General features: G+C 46.4%; 1 protein-coding gene across 3 annotated transcripts in view; it reads left to right on the top strand.

Moving 5' to 3' along the window:
* The window catches only part of GSN (gelsolin), a 60685-nt gene extending 41257 nt beyond the window's left edge, over window positions 1-19428 (top strand). For all 3 annotated transcript variants that reach the window (XM_037851113.1, XM_037851114.1, XM_037851112.1), the window contains 13 exons: window positions 39-188; window positions 1344-1433; window positions 3721-3853; window positions 5128-5216; window positions 5378-5593; window positions 7393-7526; window positions 10955-11045; window positions 12860-13030; window positions 13608-13782; window positions 15209-15333; window positions 15538-15615; window positions 18352-18412; window positions 19013-19428. In XM_037851113.1, the coding sequence (XP_037707041.1) occupies window positions 39-188; window positions 1344-1433; window positions 3721-3853; window positions 5128-5216; window positions 5378-5593; window positions 7393-7526; window positions 10955-11045; window positions 12860-13030; window positions 13608-13782; window positions 15209-15333; window positions 15538-15615; window positions 18352-18412; window positions 19013-19182 (1683 nt within the window). In that variant the 3' untranslated portion in view covers window positions 19183-19428. The remainder of the gene's footprint in view (window positions 1-38; window positions 189-1343; window positions 1434-3720; window positions 3854-5127; window positions 5217-5377; window positions 5594-7392; window positions 7527-10954; window positions 11046-12859; window positions 13031-13607; window positions 13783-15208; window positions 15334-15537; window positions 15616-18351; window positions 18413-19012) is intronic.
* Window positions 19429-21754: the final 2326 nt, after the last annotated feature.

The raw sequence follows: 21754 nt of genomic DNA, 5'->3' as shown, positions 1-21754 counted from the left end.
CTTGCCAAGTTGCCTCATGTGGAGTCTGTGTCTTATAGGACATCTACCAGTGGTGTGGCTCCAAGAGCAACCGATATGAGAGACTGAAGGCCACACAGGTGTCCAAGGGCATCCGGGACAATGAACGGAGTGGCCGGGCTCAAGTGCACGTGTCTGAGGAGGGCGCTGAGCCCGAGGCAATGCTCCAGGTACCTACGGCCACATACCAGGGGTGCAGGGTGGGGCTGGGCAGGGGGACAGGATGCTCAGGGCTTTCTTCCCTTCAGTACGCAGTTTTGAAGAAAAAATAAGTCTCTCCTTCTACTTTAAGGCAGCGTGTTTTTCCATTAAGTGGGAATTCTTTAGGAAGTGGGGAAGAGCAGCTTCCTGGGCAATCCCAGACTCCCCTGAGAGGTGGGGCTGGAGTCCCTGGTCCTGGTGCATGCTGGGATTGTGAGCCATACCCTTCAGCTGGGAGGCCAGGTCCTTGGAAGGAGCTGAGGAGGATCTCCCAGCATCTCTGAGGGTAAGCTGGTGCTAGAGGCAGGACAGAAAGAGACAACTGGGACCTAATCGCCTCTTTCCTCTTTTGACAATTCCTTGTAGTTTGTGGCCCATATAGTCAAGTTCATGATGAGACTACCAGCCACTGATCTTTGAGGACACATCAGTAGAGGCTAAGTGTAGTAGGAAAGGGAGGAGAGCATGAGCTCTGTTCCATGCTACTTGGCCCTTCCTTGTTTGTGGCTCCCAGTTCCTGTTTTTAGGACACCAATCATGGCTTGGTAGGGGGCATAGCTGGGGCTGTTGAGGCTGAAGGCAGCCCAAAGTGAAGGGGTGAAAATAGGCTCTGAAGTTACTGGGATCTGGGTTCAAATTCTGGCTTAACCACCTAATAGCTGTGTGATCTTGGGTGCTAGTTACTTTATCTCTCTGGGCTTTGGTTCCCCTCCTATAAAATAGGTGTGAGAATTAAATGGGATCATTTAAGGGTATGTGAAATATATTCAGTAGCTGTAGGTATCATTATTAGAAGGCTAGGAGGAAATGACAAATAGAGAAAATTTCTGAAGGGCTTTCCTGGGGACAGAGGAATAGGTGTGTCCTCTCGGAGCTACTGAGATGGGGAGAGAGAATGGGAAGGTCTCCTGACAGGCAGGTGTGGAGGACCTGTGCATAGTAGGGGTCTGTGAGCAGATGCAGGTGTCCCTGGAGGGGAGACTTCTCTGTGTGGAGGGCCACCCTGGATGCCCTTGGGTACCCTGCCAGCCTGAGGAGCTCTTTCGGGAGCATAGGCCCTGCCTGAGGGAGAAGACTGCCAGGAGCTCCTGCCACCCCTCTCTCCATCACTCTGTCTCCTGCAGGTGCTGGGTCCCAAGCCGGCTCTGCCCGCAGGGACTGAGGACACACTCAAGGAGGACGCGGCCAACCGCAAGCTGGCCAAGCTCTATAAGGTGAGCCTCTGATGCTCTGTGAGGCACGGGGTCAGGCTGGGGAGTAAGCTCCACTGCTGTGGGCCCTTAAGCAAAGCATGCCCTTTGGAGCACGTCTGCAGTAGACATTCACTTCCTTCCTTTGCCTTCCTGCACGAGAATCAGGAAACGCAGCCAACTCCAGAAACACCTATGTAATGTTCATATGTCCCCTCTCTGGGTCTCAGCTTTCTAGTCTGTAAAGTGGGGAGAAGGGCAGTAGGGTCAACTTGGCAGGATTTCTGGGAGTCCCAAAAGATAACTGATAGGAAAATGGCTTTGGGAAATACTTGGGGAAATTCTACAAGAATGGGTGTATGTTTGGGGGCAGGTTACAGTTAATGACTTTAGAATTTATTCCCTATGATTTTTTAAATGAATGCAGGGATTTGAGGCTTATCTCAAGCTAGGGATTCTCTTGGCTGAGCTCTAGAGAAAGCCCAGACTAGCCCATTACTCTTGTATTGTTCCCCAGCAATAACAGAATGGGGTGCAGATTCTCATCGCCTCCAGACAAAAACCACATTATTGATTTTTTTCTGATTATAAGGTAATATATGTTTATTGTAAAAAACAGTAGTGAGCAGTACTCAGTCATATAAAAAGAAAATAAAAGTCAAAATTTCTTTAGTTTAAGATAATCGGTATAAAATTAAATGTGTTTTAAGTACAAAAATAACAATACTAACTATACATTGAAAAACAGCCTTTCCTTCCCTCCCTTCTCTTTCTCGTGGGTTACCATGGTTACATGGTTACCATTTTGATGAAAGTATGGCCAGGCATCTTTCTGTGTAAGGTATGCACGTTCCCATCTCTGTTTTATATAAATAGATCCAGCACCATCCATGCTGCTGTCTGTGGGCTTCTTTTTCCCACTCAACGTGGTCAGGAATATCGTTCCATCATAGAGATCTACATGATCCTTTTTAACAGCCATATAGTATTCTACTTTATGAACGTGTAGAATTTAAGCAGATGTTTAGTTGAGGAATTGTTTTCCCCTTTCTGATTGCAAACAGTCTATTAGCACATGTGCTAATAAGTGTGGCATTAGGGCAAGTTCCTGGACATGAAATTGCTGGGTCACAAGCTGAATAATGAGCCAGTGATTGAAAATACTGGTTCTAGAGTCAGCTTGCCTGGGTTAGAATCCCAGCTCTGGTACTTTCCAGCAGTGCAAACTGCTCAACCTCCCTGTGCCTTGGTTTTCTTATGGGGGGTTGATAGAACTCACATAGGGTCATTGCAGGGATTAAATGAGTTATGTAATAACGTAAATTATATAAGCAATGTAAATTGCTTAGAACAGTGCCTGGCATTTAGTAAGTGCTCTGATAGTTCTGATACCTGTTGCCAAACAGGTGTATGAAAATACCTGCTTATCCAAAGCCTTGTCAACACTGGTATTGCCAGTCTTTTGAATTTTGGCAAGTATGATACTCTTTTTTTCCCCACATTTATTTATTTATTTGCTTTATTTGAGAGGTTGTAGGTTTACAGAAGATTATGCAGAAAATAAAAGAGAGTCCCCATATACCCCCACAACCCTGTTATTAGCACTTTGCATTGGTGGGGGTACCTTTGTTACAATTGTTGAAAGAATATTATTATAATTATTCTAGTCACTGTAGTCCATAGCTTACACTAGGGTTCATTTTTCCCACCGGGTTTTTTAATAAACTTTTTATTTTGGAATGACTTTCGGTTTACAGACAAGTTACAAAGATAGTACAGAGAGTTCCCATACACCCTTCTCCCAGCTTCTCCTTGGCATCTTAACATTTCGCAAAACTGAGAAATTAACATTGGTTCAATACTGTTAACTAAACTACAGACCTCATTCAGATGTCCCCAATTTTTCGTTGCAGTCGCACTTTTTAATGTTATTTTTATTTTCTTTTTTACTGTTGAGGTTGAATGTCTTTTCAGTAAACCATGCAATTCTTCTGTGTCCCTTGTGATCTTGCATTTAATCTCCCTTTCCCTTTCAATATGCCGTTTCCAACCTCCACATGCTACACAGACACCCGGGTGTAGGTCAGCAGATGTATATGGTTCTGACCTAGCAGAAGAGAAAAAGCCTAAAAGTGCTGCAGAGCTTGGGGGCAAAAGTCCAGGTGTTCCTCCATGGTGTCTTTGGCTTGGGGATGCCCACTGGGCAGGCCGAGATGAGAGAAGTCTTGTGGATGGACGCTGCAGGCTGAGGGTGGCCCCTTTCTGGCTGCAGACACTCACAGGCTGAGCTCTTGGTCCTTCGTCCCTTCAGGTCTCCAACGACGGGGGCACCATGTCAGTCTCCCTCGTGGCTGATGAGAACCCGTTTGCCCAGGGGGCCCTGAGGTCAGAGGACTGCTTCATTCTGGACCATGGCACTGATGGGAAAATCTTTGTCTGGAAAGGTACTGAGTACAGGAGAAGGGGTTCCCAACCAGCCTTCAGGACCTTGGGTGGGAACTCCGGCAGCCTTTTGAGGACTCAGCGCACAAGGGAGGGTGGAGTGTGTGTCCGAGCTTCCCTGGTACAGTTGGAAGAGTCCTGAATGGAAATCAGGAGTCTGGCCTTGCAACAGACTCACTGTGTGATCTTGGGCAATTTACTTATCTTCTCTGGGCTTCAGATTCTCTATGTGGGTTAAAACTGCTGTTTCTCAAGTGAAGTGTGCTGTAACAAAAACCAGTTCTCTGAGATTTTAAAAAATGGTATATGTAAAAAAAAAAAAAAATGATGTGTGGTCAATAAGTTCATGGGCGACATTGGGTTAAATATTGTTAACAGGTTTGTTGCAGGACTTTTCAGAGCTTTTAATTTGCTAGTGTTTGTAGGGCTGGTTGCTGTTTGGGAAACACTGTGCTAGAGCCCCATGGAACTCAGTGGCATGTCTTGAGGGACTGGTTGTGGGTGCCCTTGGAAAATGCTGGCCCAGATATTTCTGAGAGGCCTTCCTCCCCTGGTGCTCTACAACCAGTCCTGGTGAAGGGGACAGAAGGGAGGGAGGTGGTGGGTGAGCAGAGAAGGAGAGAGTGAGTGAGCACAAAGCTGTTACTGTTACCTGGGCCCCACGGGCCCTGTGCCAGCTGACTGGGAGCCCACCTGGCACTGGGAGGCTCTCAGGGTTGGCATGAACTTCTGACTGCAGTGGGAAGGTGCCCCCCTAACTGTGGGCAGAGGGGCCCAGGGGGAAGGAGGGAGGCCTTAGTATGCAGTGCATAGACATGGGACTTGATGGGGCAGTTTCCGTCACAGCTTTTCTACTTGCTGAGTGGTCTTGGTCAAGTCCCTTACCCTCTCTAAGACTGTAGTTTCCTTATTTTAAAATGGGGGCAATATAATAATGTTCTTTATGACACAAGGTTGTTCTGTGGATTAAATGATCTACTGTTTATCATCTGAGCACAAAACACATGTTCATAAACGGATGCAGCTAACAGCTTGTTGTGGTTGCTGCTATCGACCAGGACCCCCCCCCCCCCCCCGGCTGCACCCCAGGAACTGTAGGGGTCTCTGACCTTGGTTATCTAGTCCAGGAAGGGTAGGACAGAAGGCTTTGCTGTCCTTTCCCTAGTGTGGAAGTCTAGGGTCTGAGAGAGCAGAAGTCCCTGGACCATTGGATATTGGGATGTAGGTTTAATTCCAGGTTCCTGACCTTCCATTGCCTTCTCTCTGGTGCACACAGGCAAGCAGGCTAACACGGAGGAGAGGAAGGCTGCCCTCAAAACAGCCTCCGATTTCATCTCCAAGATGGGCTACCCCAAGCAGACCCAGGTGAGTGTTGGAGGCCCGGGAGGACAGTGAGGGACGAGTCTAGTTTCGGTGGGGCTGGGCTGGGCTGGGTGTCCCAGCCCCAGTGTGGCCTGGGTACCTGAGTCTCCCCTGAGGACCCCTGAGGCCCTGCCACATCCTGCTCTTCCCCCTCTCCTCCCCAGGTCTCAGTCCTCCCCCAGGGCGGTGAAACCCCGCTATTCAAGCAGTTTTTCAAGAACTGGCGGGACCCAGACCAGACGGACGGCCCTGGCCTTGCCTATCTCTCCAGCCACATTGCTAACGTGGAGCGGGTGCCCTTCGACGCTGCCACCCTGCACACCTCCACCGCCATGGCCGCCCAGCACGGCATGGATGACGATGGCACAGGCCAGAAACAGGTACCAGTTGTTGGCTGGGGCTGGTGTCCTCCAGGCCCCTCCCTCACTCCATTGGCAGGTACCTCTGGCCCATGCCCAGCCTCCTGCTTCCTTGAGGATGTGTTTCTGTGAGATTTTGATCACAGTTTTGGTAGATGAGACTTTTATTTTACTTAATTTTTACAACCAGCATGTCCTGAGCACCTACTATGTGCCTAATGCCTCAGATCCCGCCCTGTCCCAAGGAGGGTCTGGTTTGGAAGGGGAGATGACCTCAGCTGTAGTAGATTGTTTGGACCCCGTGCAATCCATGGAAGATTGGAGGCGAGCATCAGGAATTTGGGGAACACAGGGACAGCAGTGATGAATCCAGCCCTGGGGGCAGGGTGGTTAGAGCAGCCGTCACAGAGACAGGGACCCTTGAGAGGGGCCTCAGAACATGACAAGTTTTTCTGAGGATGTTTGGGGAGGGGGGAGCTATTTCATGAAGCTGGTGCTGACTGCATCCTCAGGGAAAGGCCTTGAATGCTGTATCTGGGGGCGGGTAACCAGTGGCTGCTGTAACCAGTGGGTGCTGGTGAGGGTTTTCTCTTTTTCATTTAAAACAGAAATGTGACAGGCTCAATTCTGCGCTTTAAAGACTTGCTGTGCAAATGGGTCAGACACAGGGAAATACAGATAAGAGACCCCAGGAGGAGGTCATTGCAATAGTTGAAGGGAGAAAAGGCATGTGATATTGAGACTAAGATGGTCAAGGTGGTGAGGGAAAAGTGGGGAGCAGGGTTCAGAGATATTTATGAGGTAGAATCCACTGCAGACAAATACTGATTCCATTCCTTATGGTAGAAATAGCAACCATGTTCATTTTAATGAATTATTGGTTTTGATAATTAATTACTTTGGTGGGAGGGGTGCAATTAAAGTGTTCAGGGTGGGGCAGCATGGAAAGGCCCCTGGTGGCGAGGCTGCATGAGCTTCTGCAAGTTACTTAACTTCCTTGAGCCTCCCTTTGTTCCTGATGACGGGGTTTAATCGCATCACCCATCCTCCTCAACCATTTTCAAGGTCCTGGAGAGTTTAGGACTCTTGTCTCCACAGCACCATCAGGTGGCGCTGTGGGGCCTCATGCCCACCTGGAAAAATTGGTGTCACCGGAGCTCTGCAATAGGACCCACCAGCTGGGGTCATTCCAAGGTTACCTGGTGCCTCTGGAAGTGACCTGTGATAACCATGCAAGTTCATAATGATACAGAGGGCGGTCAGGTTAATAATAACAGCAGCGATACTGTTTAGTACTGCTCTGTGCCAGGTGCTGTGCTAAACACTTTCATGAATGATCTTATTTGAGTCTCCCAACAACCCTTTAAGGTTTTTGGATGAGGAGACTGAGGCTTGGCAAGGTTAAGCAAAATGTCCTAGGTCACACAGACTTTGAGGGTATGGAGCATGCTGTGTATCCAGGTCTGGCTAACTCAGACTCCGGGCCTGTAGCCCCCACTGTGTACTCATTAAGAGCATGTTCTGAGCACGTTATGCATGTACCAGCCAGCCCTGGTGTTATTCCCGTAGAGAGGGATGTGTCGGGCGGGGCAGAGGGGTGGTAGAAGGATCTGGAGACATGGGTTTAATCCCAGCCCTGTCACTTAGTGCTTCTGTGATTTGGGCAAATTATTTAACTTCAGCCTGAGCCCGAGTGATGGCGTGTATAAGAAGCTTGACCTGTTGTCTGTCGTGATCCATCGTGCGGCAGTTTCTCTGCTGGCCTGAGCTGGGGGCTGGGGGTGCTGCACGGGTGTCTGACACCAGCTTTGCTCTGGCAGATCTGGAGAATTGAAGGTGCCAACAAAGTGCCTGTGGACCCTGCCACATATGGGCAGTTCTATGGCGGAGACAGCTACATCATTCTGTACAACTACCGCCATGGTGGCCGCCAGGGACAGATCATCTACAACTGGTGAGGGCCTGGGGCCATCAGGTGTGGGTAGGTGTGGAGGACACTAACTGGGCCTTGAGCGTGGTACGGGGCGGTGGGGGCGAGCAGGCCTGAGGGAAGTCTGAGGGTTGGGCCTCAGGTGAGACACCACACTCCTCTGAAAAGGCCTCATCCACAGGGCAACACTGCTTGTTTCTTAAAGCAACTTTTAAACTTCCTCTTATAAAGGTACTACGTGTCCACTGTAGGAAATGTGAACAGGGGGACACAAACAGGCAGACAAATCCCTCCCACAATCCCATGCTGAGCTAAGTACTGTGCACATTTTGGTGTCTAACCCCCCAGATATGTTTAATTTAAAAATTTTATTTTTAATTCTTTTAAAACAGATAGTACATTCATGTGGTTCAAAAATTAAAAACATAATAAAAAGGTATTCATTGAAAAATATTGTTCCCACCTCTGTCCCTTTTCACCCCATTCCCCAACTCCCATCCCTCTAAGGATAACCACTTTCCATAATTTCTTGTATATTCTTCCAGTAATTCTTCATGCAAATATAAACGAATTGGACTATATTCCTACTTCCCTCCCTTTCATATACAAATGGCATTCTATGTACATAAATGAGCATGCTATGTACGTTGTCCTGTTTCTGGCTTTTTTCACTTAATACTTCCTGGAGATCAGTCTATGTCAGTCCATAGAGAGCTTTCGCCTCATTCTTGTTTTACAACTGCACGATATTCCATTGTGTGGCTATGCTACAGTTTATTTAACAAATTCTCTGTTGTTGCATACTTGGGTTAATTCCCGTCTTTTGCTTTTGGAAGCATTCCTGTGATTAGTAACCTTAAACAAACGTCATTTAGTTTGTGTACAGATCTATCTGTAGAGTAAGTTCCCAGAAGTGAGACTGCTGTGTCAAAGAGTAAATGTAACTGTCATTTCTGATAGATAGTGCCTAATTTCCCTTGATAGAGAATGCAGTATTTTGTATTTCTGCCAGCAATGTATGAGAGTATCTTTTCCCCTACAGCCTCAGCAGTAGAGTGTTGCCAGACTTTTGGGTGTTTGTCAGTCTTCTAGTTTATAAAATGAGGTCCCAGTGTACTTTTAATTTGCATTTCTCTTATTCAGCATTTGGAGATTTCAAACTCAGTCTCCAACTTTTTTGCCTGTTGGATTTCTTCTTTTTTAAACTTTTATTTTGAAATAATATTAGACTTGCTGGAAAGTTGCAAAAATAGTATAGAGAGTTTCCATATATCAATTAATAGCTTCCCCTGTGTTATCATCATACATAAGCATAGTACAATTGTCAAATTATCAAAACAAGAAAATTTACACTGATATAATGCTAGTTACTAATTTATAGACCTTACTTAGATTTCATCAGTTTTCCTGCTAATATCTGTTTTCTGGTGGAGGATCAAGTCTAGGATCCCACATGGCTTTTAGCCATCATGTCTCCTTATTTTTTTCCAGTTTTTAACCATTCCTCACCTTTCTTTTTCTTTTATGATGTTAACACTTTTGAGGAATATTGATTATTTTGTAGAATGTCTTTCAATTTGACAACCCTAGACTTTTTTCTGCTTGTAGGTTTTCTTTTCTTTTATGATGTTAACACTTTTGAGGAATACTGATCATTTCATAGAATGTCTTTCAATTTGACAGCCCTAGACTTTTTTTTTCTGCTTGTAGGTTGTCTTCTTTTTAAATGTAATTTTATTGAGATATATTCACACACTATACAGTCCATCCAAAGTATATAATCAGTGGTTTCAGTATCATCACATAGTTGTGCATTCATCACCATGATCAATTTTAGACCATTTGCATCACTCCATAAAAAGAAAAAAGAAAACCCCAAACATCCTATACCTCTTATCCACTGCCCCCTTTCATATTGTCTCCTAGTATTGCAGTCTACCTAATTTTAAAACTTACAATAAAGGTAGATTAACTAAGACGTGTAGACTTGTCAGAGATAGACATATAGATCAGTGGATCCAGAAGTAGAGCCATACAACTGACTTTTTTTTTTTTTCTGTATTGTTACATAATCGTTGTCAAAGATCAGGGCTACTGGATTACAGCTCAACAATTTCTGGTATTTCCTTCTAGCTATTCTAATACACTAGAAACTAAAAAGAAATATCTGTATAATGAGTTAGTCATGATAATCATTTGTTAAATCCTAATTTCTCAGTTACAACTCCTTCTTCTCATTTAATCATTCTCTCAATCTTCAGGGATATCTGGGCAATGACCGGTTTAACTTCTTTGTGCTGGAAAGAGCTGTTGACTTTATGGGGTAGAGGAATGAAACTGGTTGATGTTCTTGGAGGGACTGGTAACTCTGGATTTCAGGGCTTATCTGGCATAGGAACAATCTGGGAGGCCTTAAGTTTCTGAAAAAATAAACTTACTAAGAAAAACTTTTATAGAGTCTTAGATAGAGCCCAGGGTTTTCCTTAGGGTTTTCAGGAAAATTGTTGTTGGGGATTAGCATACTGTGGCAATTTGTAATATCTGGCTGAAGCTTGCTTAAGAGTAACCTCCAGAATGACCCCTCAACTCTATTTGAAATCTCTTAGCCACTGAAAATTTCTTTTGTTCCATTTCTTTTCCCCCTTTTGGTCAAGAATCATTCTTAATCCCATGATGCCAGGGCCACGCTCATTCCTGGGACTCATTTCCCACATTGCCAGGGAGACTTATACCCCAGGAGCCATGTCCCGAATAGGGGGAGGGAACCCCAGACTTTTAAAAGCAGTTTGTAAAAATTATTTTTTTGACTAGGTGATGCATGCACTTGGTACAAAACTCAAAAGAAGACACTTTGTTTTTATTAGTTTATCAGCAGATTGATTTGTCAGATTTGTTTGTTTATATGTTTATATTGATTATAGGAAACTTAGACAATATAGGAAGAAGTGAGGTGGAGTGCCAAAATCCCCTATATCGCACCTCTCAGGGCAATCACCATGGACCTTTTGGTGTATGTCTGTGCAGACCTCTCTCTGCATGTGTCCACATGAGTCCAAGCTGACAATGTCTTTTCCTGCAAATGGGCTCACGTCACTGTTGCTATCCACCCAGGGGAAATGTCCTGGTCACCTTTCCATGTCCCTGGCTTGAGTTTCAGAGCAACTTCTCTTGTGGCTGCCCAGGATGGGATGACCATCCAGTCCCCTATGGAGGACATTTTGGAGAAGGAAATCCATTCTTTATGCTGCATAAGAAGAAAAGATTGTGAGCTGGAAGTGTGGAATGTTGGTTTGGTTCCTGGCCCTGGTTGCTCTTGAGAGAGTCCCTTTCCTTCTCTGTGTCTTGGTTTCACCACCTGTAATGTGGAGATTGGTGGGTTTCTCAGACCCAAGGCAAGGGAGTGGCTCAGGGTTCTTTGCAATTTGGATGCTGAGTATCACTTCTTCCTCCAGGCAGGGTGCCCAGTCAACCCAGGATGAGGTCGCTGCTTCTGCCATCCTGACCGCCCAGCTGGATGAGGAACTTGGAGGTACCCCTGTCCAGGTGAGCCCAGCCTGCTGCCTCTCTGACTGCACCCTGGGCCTTGTCCATTCATCTGTCTGTCCATCCATCCATTCATCAGCCAGCCAGCCAACCATCTCTCCATTCATTCCAGCAACACATATTTATTCAGGGCTTCCATTTGCCTGACACTGGGATTGTAGCAGTGAACCCACAGCCACCATCCTTGCACTGATAGGATTTACAATGTAGGTGGGAGTTAGACATTCAACAAACATGCATACAAATTAATGGGTAATCACACACTGAATGAAATGACATTATGAGAATAGTAGGAGTGGCTGCATGATGGAGTAGTTAAGAGCATGGACTCTGCAGCCAATCTTTTGGGGTTTGAATTCTATCTTCACCTTTGGGAAACCTTGGACAGGTGACTTGCCTTCTCTGTACCTCCATTTTCTCAAAATGGGGATTATAACAGCCGCTATCTCACAGGATTGCTGTGAGGGTTAAGAAATAACATCTGTAAAGTATTGAGATCCCTGTCTGACACACAGTGAGCCCCTGATCCATGCATTTTGAAGACATGTATCTCAGGACGTAAGTCCCAGATAGGATCTAATTGGAGTAGAGAAGGTCACCCTGAGAAAGGGACTCTTTAGTTGGGACCTAAAGCATGAGTAGGAGTTGGCCAGGCAAAGAGTGAAGGAAGGCACATTCCTGGCTGCAGGAACAGCATATGCAAAGGCCCTGAGGCGGGAGGGAGGATGGGGTATTTCAGCAAAGGGGAAAGTGCCGTAAGATGAGGCCATGGAATGGATGTTGACCTTGATCCTGAGAAAAATGGGAAATCGCTGAATGATAAATCTGACATGAAGGAATCTATGGGTTTAAAAGGCTGCTCTGTGGCCCTAGCGGGCAACAAAACTAGACTGGGGAGATGTTGGGGAAGCAGACAAGAATTCTGCCCAGACCATGGCAGGCTCCTTCCTCCATCCTACCCTCAGCTGCGTCTTCAGAGCCTGAGTGCTCAGGGCTCAAGCATTGGATCTGGGGTTGGTGCCCTGACTTTCAGTATGAGTGGAGTCCTTCTGGGGGCCAGGCACCAATTGAGATGATGATGCCTTATTTTTTCCCAACAACAGACTTGGAGTACCATTCTTGGGCCCGTTTTACAGAGGAGAACCTAAGGTTGAATTACATGCCCAAGTTCTCACTGTTGGGGTGGTCCTGGGGTTTGAGTGCTTCTCGAGCAGAGGTGGCTCATGGCGGGGAGCGACCACATACACCCAACATGCATGTGAGATTATCTTCTAAATGTAATTAACCAGAGCCACCAATCTTATCTGAAGTGAGGGGGGCACATGGGACATAAGAAGTTGGGATAAATCTTAGTGTAGCTCCCCTTGTCTGCCCTCCTTCCACCAAGCCCTTGACCACAGCCTGCATCTGGGGGGGTCTCTCCAGATCTAGTAAGCTCCATTCACTCCACTCCACTGGCTTTCATACCAGGGGCTGATGTCACCATCTGGGAGGAATGTCCATGAATAATTCCCGTGCTTCCATTTAAGGGAATATTTGCAAACATGGGCTCTCCTGGTTCTTGGACCAGACTCAGTGTCAGCAGGGCAGGTCTTATGGGAGGGAGAGGGCTGCAGAGGCAGTGCCCAGGGGGAACGTAGACAACGACACTGTCGCCAGCCTTCCTGGAGCTCCTGTTCCCCTGCCTGGTGCCTGTGCCTCATTTGGGGGGGTGGGCTTGGGCCATGCTGGCTGGGGTGGGGGGTGAGCCCAGGGCTCCACGGAAGGACTGATACTTCCCCCTACTTCCCTGACTCAATCTCCCTCCCTTCCAGAGCCGTGTGGTCCAAGGCAAGGAGCCTGCCCACCTCATGAGCCTGTTCGGCGGGAAGCCCATGATCATCTACAAGGGTGGCACTTCCCGTGAAGGTGGGCAGACGGCCCCTGCCAGTACCCGACTCTTCCAGGTCCGGGCCAGCAGCTCTGGAGCCACCCGAGCCGTTGAGGTAATGCCCAGGTCCTAGATCAGGGGGAGGGATTGGTCCTCCTAAAACCTCCCAGCATAGATATGCAGATCTCTGGGCACAGAGCCCTGGAGTTGGGTGAAGGACTTAAGCACCCTGGAAGCAAGATTGTATATCATAGACTTCCCTTTGTTTCAAGGATGCCCAGTGACCCTTGCATGCCTTCCAAAATGGGCAGCTCACTCCCTTCAAGCTAGTTCATTCTACACAGCCAGACACTTCCTGACTGCAGTCCAGTTGGCCACTGGCCCTTTCGTGGCAGGGGTGCAGACCTGGACATAATCACCTAGAATGGTGTGAGCAGCCCAGGAGAGATCAAGACTACATTCGCTTAGTTCTGTGCCCTCAACTTCTGTTAATGCAGCCCAGAATTCTAGGATCCTCTTGGCTAGCCGCAGTGTGTTAGTGAACTCATGGTTGTCAACTAATGCTCTAACCTGGTGGGGTGTGTTCCTGCAAGGTTTTACCTAAGAGTTAGCCCTGCTGCAAGGACTCCTGGGCTGTGAAAAGACCAGGGTTTTTGTCTGGTTCTTGATTAGTTGAGCACTGTCTCTTCCAGGTGATCCCTAAGGCGGGTGCATTGAACTCCAATGATGTCTTTGTCCTGAAAACTCCTTCGGCTGCCTACCTTTGGGTGGGTGCAGGAGCCAGTGAGGCAGAGAAGAAGGGGGCTCAGGAGTTGCTCAAAGTGCTGCGGGCCCAGCCTGTGCAGGTGGCAGAAGGCAGCGAGCCAGGTAGGAGCTGGGGACGGAGGGGCCCATTGCTCTCTGGGGACTGAAGCTATTGGGTTGTCTCTTCTTTTTGCTTTGGGGACTTCTATATCCTTGCCCCTCCCCAGTGCCTGCCACCCAATGCATGTTCAATAGAAACATGTTGGATTAAAACGAGGGCTGTGCTCAGTGGTGGCCTCCAGGAGTTAGAGAAATGGGAACTCAGTGTGAGCTGGGGCAACTGGCAGAGGTTGCTGGAAGAGCTAGTAACTTGCCAGGAAGCCTTGAAAGATTGTGGGAAGGGGTAACAGCATTGGAAGGGCAGTGGTGTCAACTAATCATTAGAATACTTGTGCACAGAAATGCCACCAGCCTGCTCTGTTTCGAAAACATAGGTTAGGAAGGTCTTCCTTGTGCCAGCCCTCATTCGTTTTTGCTGTTACTTTGAGCTCATTCCCTCTTTTTTTTTTTAATTCAATTTTATTGAGATATATTCACATACCATACAGTCATCCATGGTACACAATCACCTGTTCTCAATACCATAATATAGTTGTGCATTCATCACCCCAGTAAATTTTTGAACATTTTCCTTACTCCGAAAAGAATGAAAATAAGAATAAAAATAAAAGTAAAAGGGAACACCCAAAGCATTCCATCCCCCCCATCCCACTCCACTTTTCATTTAGTTTTTGTCCCCATTTTTCTACTCATCTGTCCATACACTGGATAAAAAGAGTGTGAGCCACAAGGTTTTCACAATCACAGTCACACCATGTTATGCAATCTTCTGCAAAGATCAAAGCTACTGGGTTTCATTCCCTCTTGTTTGATAACCTTAATAGAGGGAAAGTGTAGCTTGGTCTAGGGCCCAACGGGACCTTCCGCAAGGATGGACATGCTCTAGAACCACAGGTCCAATTTGGTAACCGCTAGCCACAGGAAGCCATCAAGCACTTGAAAAGTGGCTTATGCATCTGAGGAACTGAATTTTGAATTGTCTTTAATTTTAATTAATTAAAATTAAAATAATCGCATGTGCCTGTGGCTACCATCTTGGATAGCGCCAGAAAGAACGTGGAGTTTGGAGTCAGACAGAGAAGATTTGCATCCTGGTTATACCATGTGCAACTGTGTGATCTTGGGCAAGTTGCTTAACCTCTCTGAGCCTCAGTCACCTCATTTCTTGAGTAGAAATCATTATCCCCATCCCGCCGTGCTGTCATCAGTCTCGAGCCAGAAGTAGTCCACTGCCAATTCTGCCCTCTCTGGGCCTCCGTTTCATCACCTTCAAATTCTCCCAGGCCCTTTCCATCTTTGGCACCTTGGGAATTTAAGATGGAGGGTGGGGATTTGGTTGGGCTTGGGCAGAGTTTGTCCCAGGGTCTGATGAGAAGGGCTCGGGAGGTCGTGTTGTCAGTCAGGCAACCACGGTGGCTTCCCCTCACAGACAGCTTCTGGGAGGCCCTGGGTGGAAAGGCTCCCTACCGCACGTCCCCACGGCTGAAGGACAAGAAGATGGACGCCCACCCTCCTCGTCTCTTTGCTTGCTCCAACAAGATCGGACGTTTTGTGGTGAGCCCCTGTGGAGGTCATACCTCTGTTTTCCCCTCGGTGGGCAGGTTGCAAAATGGGCTGGGGAAACAGTTCTGAGCACACAGCTTGGAGGAAGGAGCCTCCCAGCCTTTACCTTTGTGGGGGGGGAAGGAGGGTAATACTACCCAAGGGAGGGAACATTTCTCCCTGATGCTCTTTCATTAACCCCCTTTTCCTTTCCAGATCGAGGAGGTTCCTGGCGAGCTCATGCAGGAAGATCTGGCCACTGATGACGTTATGCTCCTGGACACCTGGGACCAGGTGGGTGAAGGACAGAGGGGATGGGAGGAGCTAGATTTCCAGCTCTGGGATCAGCTACCAGAAGGGCTTACAAGAGGCAGTGCAGGGTGTTGCTGGAAAAGTGCCTGAGCTACTTACTGCACGTCACTTCCGCTTTCTGAGCTCCCATTTCCTCATCTGCAAAATGGGTACCTACTTTGCATAATCCAACAAGACGAGTTGCAGGTAAAAGCACCTTGCAAATGCAAATCTGATGGCCTTCATCATCCTCTCCCAGGCTTTAGGGGAGTGTGAACTTTTACTTTAAAACTGTTGGTAAAGAAAGTTGAAATTGGCAGTGTCTCATGCAGGCATAAACTGCCCAGTGACACCTGGAGGTTTTGAAGTGCCTTTCCTTCTGTTTTAGAGAGCTCTGGGCTTTCTCTGCCTTATCTTCTAGGAAAGGTTTTTGTGTAGCACTTAGTAGGGGAAAATGCCTTTCATTCACTCAACAAATATTAATTGACTGCCTGCTTTATGCCAGGCACTGTTTCAGGTGCTGGGGATAGAGTAGTGAACGAAGTAGACATTGCCCTGCCCTCACAGGGCTTATGTTCTCATGGGGGAGGGCAGTCAGTAATAACCCCTTCCTATCTACTTGGCTTCTCCCGGAGTTGTCAGGGTTAAAGATGGCTGTGGAAGCATATGACTCTTCTCTACCCGCTGGTCTGCTTCTTGGGATCCCCAGTTGAATAGTCAATCCCAAAATGTTAGCCCCTTGAGCCATTCAGCTGTTGTCATTGATTGATCCACCAGCTAATTAATTTATTGCTCATCTGTTTGTTCATTGCTGGGCAAACATTTACTAAGCACCACTATCTTCCAGGCAAAGTGCTGAGTGTTAGGAATCCTATGATGGACAAAACGGGCACAATACCTGGCTTGGAGGGACTTCCCGTTTAGTAGGGAACACATTTATAAATAAATAATAGCAATGAAGTTTGGTATTAATGTTCAATACCATTTTATTGATGACAAGTGCTCTTTAAAATAATATTTTAGATATACGTAAAAATAGATACATAAAAACCAGCTTAATAGAATTTCTTATGTAATGAAACTTGTGATAAGGCTTAAAATGGTGGTAGTGGTGGCGAGTTGGGTTTTTTTTTTTAACTTTTTATTGCAAAAATATTTCCCATTTGAACCAAATTAGGTGTACACTTCAGGACTCATTTTAACCACACTCAAGTATACTATTTGGGAATATTAATTACATTCACAGTATTGTGCTACCATCACTGAAAACCATGTCTTGCCATTTATTTAGGTTTTTTTATTTCTTTCGGCAATGTTTTGTAGTTTTTAGTGTTCAAGTCCTTCACATCCTTAGTTCAAGTTATTCTTATGTATTTTATTCTTTTTTGAGCTATTGTGAATGGGATTTTTAAAAATTTCTATTTTGATATATTCTTTAGTGGTATGTGGAAATACAACTGATTTTGTATGTTTTTCTTGTAGCCTACAACTTTGCTGAATTTGTTCATCAGTTCTACTAGTTTTCTTGTGGATTCTCTGAGATCTTCTATATAAAGGATCATGTCATCAGTGAATAGAGATAGTTTTACTTCCTCTTTTCTGATTTGGGTGCCTTTTATTTCTTTTTCTTGCTTAATCGCTCTGGCAAGGACTTCTGGTACCGTGCTGGATAGCAGTGGTGAAAGCAGGCATCCTTTGTCTTGTCTGTGAACCCAGGGGGAAGGCATTCGGCATTTCACACTTAAGTATAAGGTTTGCTGTGGGTTTTTCATATATGCCCTTTATCATGTTGAATAAGTTTCCTTCTGTTCCTATTATTTGGAGTGGTTTTATGATGAAAGGATTTTGGATTTTGTCAAAAAGCCCTTTCTGCATCAATTGAGGAGATGATGTGATGTTTTTTTCTTCATTCTGTTAATGTGTATTACAATGATTGATTTTCTTATGTTGAACCACCATTGCATTCCTGGGAAAAATCCCACTTGGTCATAGTATATAATTCTGTTAATATGCTGTTGGCTTCAATTTTCTGGTATTTTACTGAGGGTTTTTGCATCTATGTTCATAAGGGAATTGGCCTATAGTTTCCATTTGTTTCTAGACCAGGCTTCAGACCCATGTTGGCCAAGACACATAGAGACTAGCACATAGTAGACTCTCAATACATATTTGTTGGATAAATAAATGAGTGAGCATGTATTTGACCATTCATTTTTTTGAAGAAATAAATACCTTTAAAGGAATAACTTGTGAACTTCTAGAGAGGGATCTCAAACTCAGTGCCCGATGGCACCTGGCTGGCAGTATTAATGAGCGAAGCAGGCTGGGATGGGGAGACATTAAGGAATGGTGGGGCCTGAAGCAAAGTGGAACTGCCCATCCAAATGGGGGCAGTCACTGCTCAACTTCATCCAAGTGAAGGTGAAGGCCTGGGGCTGCCAGATCCTCCAATTGTTTTTTAAGAGAAGTTGAAAATCTAGAGTTTTGTGTAATCGGTTGATAACTAAATTTACTTTAAAAGGCACTGCAGGCCAACCCACAGCAGTGGATGGACAAGCAAAACCTGCTTATAGCTCACCTGTTTGTAACCTCTGATCCAAATCACTCCACTCACAGCCCCTGGGCTCTGTCGGTTGTGGGCTCTGTCCAGTCTATCACCTGGAACCCCACCATTCTCCCTCAGGCAGCAAATTTGGTCAGCACGTCTCATTCACCTTTTATTTCATGTCTCACCTCCAGGTCTTTGTCTGGGTTGGGAAGGATTCTCAAGAAGAGGAGAAGACAGAAGCCTTGACCTCTGGTGAGAACCCAAGTCTGCCTTGGGTGTGCTGCAGATGGTGTGGTGGGAGCAGCTTCCTGTGTGGGTCTGGGAGTTAGCGTCAGTGAGGTGGGGATTTCCTCCTCTCTGGGCAGCCCCTCATAAGCTCTGCCTACAGCAGCGAAAGACAGATCAGTTCCTTCAGGAAGCCCCTTGGAATAACGGGGGAAGGAAGGAGTAGATGGGAAGCAGCTTCAAGTTCTCAGGGTTCAGATGCTAGAGAGCTGGTTTCTTGTAGAAGAATAGCTCTGTTTTGGGAGCAGGGAACCTAAAAGCTAGTTCTTTAATATCTTCTAATTGGGGACAGCAAGAGAAAATGATATATCCAAAGAGAGACTGAGAGCTTTGGGAAGCGGGAGGTTTAAACCTGTCCCTTCCTGTGTACTGTTTCCTGGGCAGGGCGGTGGAGGAGGTTTGGGTGTCATCATCTGTAAGGGATGGAGTGTCCAGTGCAAGGTGTGGCTGTAGGAACATTAGGACCAAATGCCATGTGTGGTAACTCCTGTCCTGAACAGACCTCCTCCTGATGAGGGAGGCTCTAAAAATTCCTGGGGCTTCCTTTTCCTCCCTGTGTGCCTGCAGCTAAGCGGTATATCGAGACCGACCCAGCCAACCGGGACAGGCGGACCCCCATCACTGTCGTGAAACAAGGCTTTGAGCCTCCCTCTTTTGTGGGCTGGTTCCTCGGCTGGGATGACAACTACTGGTCTGTGGACCCCTTGGACAGGGTCTTGGCTGAGCTGGGAGCCTGAGGAAGGGCAGGCCCTACCAGTGTCACCGGTCAGTGCCTTTTAGAACTGTCCGTCACTCGAAGAGACCCTGCAGCAAGCAGGGCAACTCTGGTATGTGTGTGTGTGTGCGTGTGTGTGGTTTTTTGTTTGTTTGTTTGTTTTTTTAATAGTAGCCAAAAACAGCCCTGCAAAAAGTGAGGGTCCTTGCAAATTGTTTCAAATATCTGTGCTTTGGAAATTTACTTCAATAAAAGCTTTTGAAGTGTATCAGCCAAGTGTGGCTCCAGTTTTTCCTCGCTCTCTAAGCCCTAACCCCCTAATCGTAATAGGCTTGTCAGAGGACACCCCTGGTAATTTTGAGAATACATGGAAGGTGCCTTGTCTGCCTGTGAAAACTGGTAGATCAGCTACGTCCAACCCATGTATTTATCCTGGCCTCTGAGAAGCAGATGCCAAGGTGAGATGAAAAGTGCAAGGATTTTATTGGTGGCAATGCCTGTGTGAAAGGAAACAGGAAGAGAGCCGGGCAAAGCTGGGAGCATCATCAGACCAAGATGCAAGTCTGACCACAAGTGAAGGAGAGAGGGAGAGAAGTTTGGACGGAAGCAGCTGAGACTGCCACACAGTTCTTGAGCCTAACTCAAAGTTGGCCAACAGGAGTTGCACGTCTCCCAGGAGCAGGTGTGTCTTATTGGCCCACGACGGTCAGTCATCTGGAGGCGTAGCCTTGGAGCGCTTGTGAGACAGATTTCAAAGCCAGCGACTGTGGCCCTTAATCGGTTGCATTCCCTGTAGTAGAAGGTCTGCAAGGTGCATTCTCATAGCCACCACACCCTGTAACATCTGCTTAGACCTTCCTCTCTTCTTCTGGTTCCCACAAGTTCATACCTGTTCCCCCAAAGCTGTTGGGAGAAATTGCTGTGGCAGCAGCTACCATTACAAGAGCTCCCCTGGATGACCTCAATGTTTGCAGCCTTTGGGGTGTGGAAGAGGGACTTTTTCTGTGTCCCACTAGGTAACCTGGGCCCTGAATCTCTGCCCACTGTCAGGATGTCATGAAATCCCTCTTCGACATTTCCATTAACTTCTTCTAAACCTTTTCTCCGTAGAGGGTCCAAACCAGTATAAAGAACCTTCTGGGGGATAGATCCCACCACCTCCCCTCCCCACTTCTAGTTTTCTCTTGCCATGTTTTCCCCTCTGTGCCATCAGCTCTGTGTTCCCATTCAAGTTAAGGAGTGAAAGTTCCCATGAATATGAGTAGAAGAACAGAAACCAGCATAAGGGTTTATGTGGTTTGAAGGATTTGTGTGTGTTTACTCTGTTGTTTCCAAAGCTGGCTGATCACCTGAATTGCCCAGGGAGCTTTTTAAAAGTACAGATTCCTTAGGGGCTCTACCTCTAGAGATTCTGATTCGTCGCGGAAGTGATGAAGGGTAGTGGAGAAGGAATTTTCCAGGTGAACAGTGGGGAAAAACGTCATCGTAGGCAGTGGGGGCAGCAAACAAAGGCCGGGAAGTAGGAAAGGGAATTGTGTTCTCTAGGAACAAACTGCCGAGTGAGCTGGAGCAGAAGGTGGGGATTGCTAAGCCGCAACACTGAGGGATGGGTCTGGGAAGGCTGAGAGGGGTAGGCTGAGGGGTTTCCACTTGATCCTTTGCCTTGCCTTACCTACAGGATTACTTTCATGGACAAAGCAATCAACTCGACAAATGCAAAGCCCTGGAACAAAAGCAGTATTTGCTACCTGTAGCCTCTAGGGCCTTAGCAAGTCACATCCTAGAAGCCTGCGGGAGGTCAAATTGCAGGTAGACCCATGAATTCTTCATTTTGGTTTACACTGGCATTTAAGGGTGTGGCTGTGGCCTCAGAGAGAGCTCTGAAATGCATGGAGCAACTGAACTGCTCTGGTTTCATATTTTTCTCAAAAAGGCAAAATAGCACATCGGGAACAGTATCACTTCCACCACATGTTTTCTTTTCCTAACGATTTTAGTGAGTCCTTGGACTTCATCATCCCCTGGAATGAAGTCATTGTAGAATGCCAGGACAGGTGCCAAAGGGGCATCCCTTGGAAGGAGACTGGCCTGGGCATGGGCCCCATGTCCTATCTTGGGCAGTTCAGTTCAGTTCAACAGATGTTTATTGTGCACTTACTTTGTGGCAGGCAGTGTGCAAGGCATTAGAGATATAGCAATTTAAAAAATTCTCTCAACCTCAGTTTCCCCACCTGCAAAATGGTAATACTGTAATAATAGTAATTAGCAGGAGGTGGGCATAAGATAGTGGTCAAAAGATGGACTTTGGAGTCAGATCTGGGTTCAAATTCTAGCTCTACCACTTATCAGCAATTTCCTTAGCTGCAAAATGGGAATATGAGTGGTATCTACCCACTTAGAATTTTCATAAGGCTTGAGGGAGATAATGTGTTGTAAAATGCTGTAACACAATGTCTGTTTCATGGTAGGTACTTAAAAATGGTTTTAAAAAAAAGATTTGCTTTTTTTTTTTTTTTTTCCCCTACTTTAAGAGCCTAGTACACAGCAGAAGCTATTATCCATCTGTGGAGGTAAAGACCCACAGCACTGTGTAT

The sequence above is a fragment of the Choloepus didactylus genome, chromosome 10, assembly GCF_015220235.1.
Source record: "Choloepus didactylus isolate mChoDid1 chromosome 10, mChoDid1.pri, whole genome shotgun sequence".
NCBI lineage: Eukaryota > Metazoa > Chordata > Mammalia > Pilosa > Megalonychidae > Choloepus > Choloepus didactylus.
This window is presented reverse-complemented; position numbering and strand designations above follow the sequence as displayed.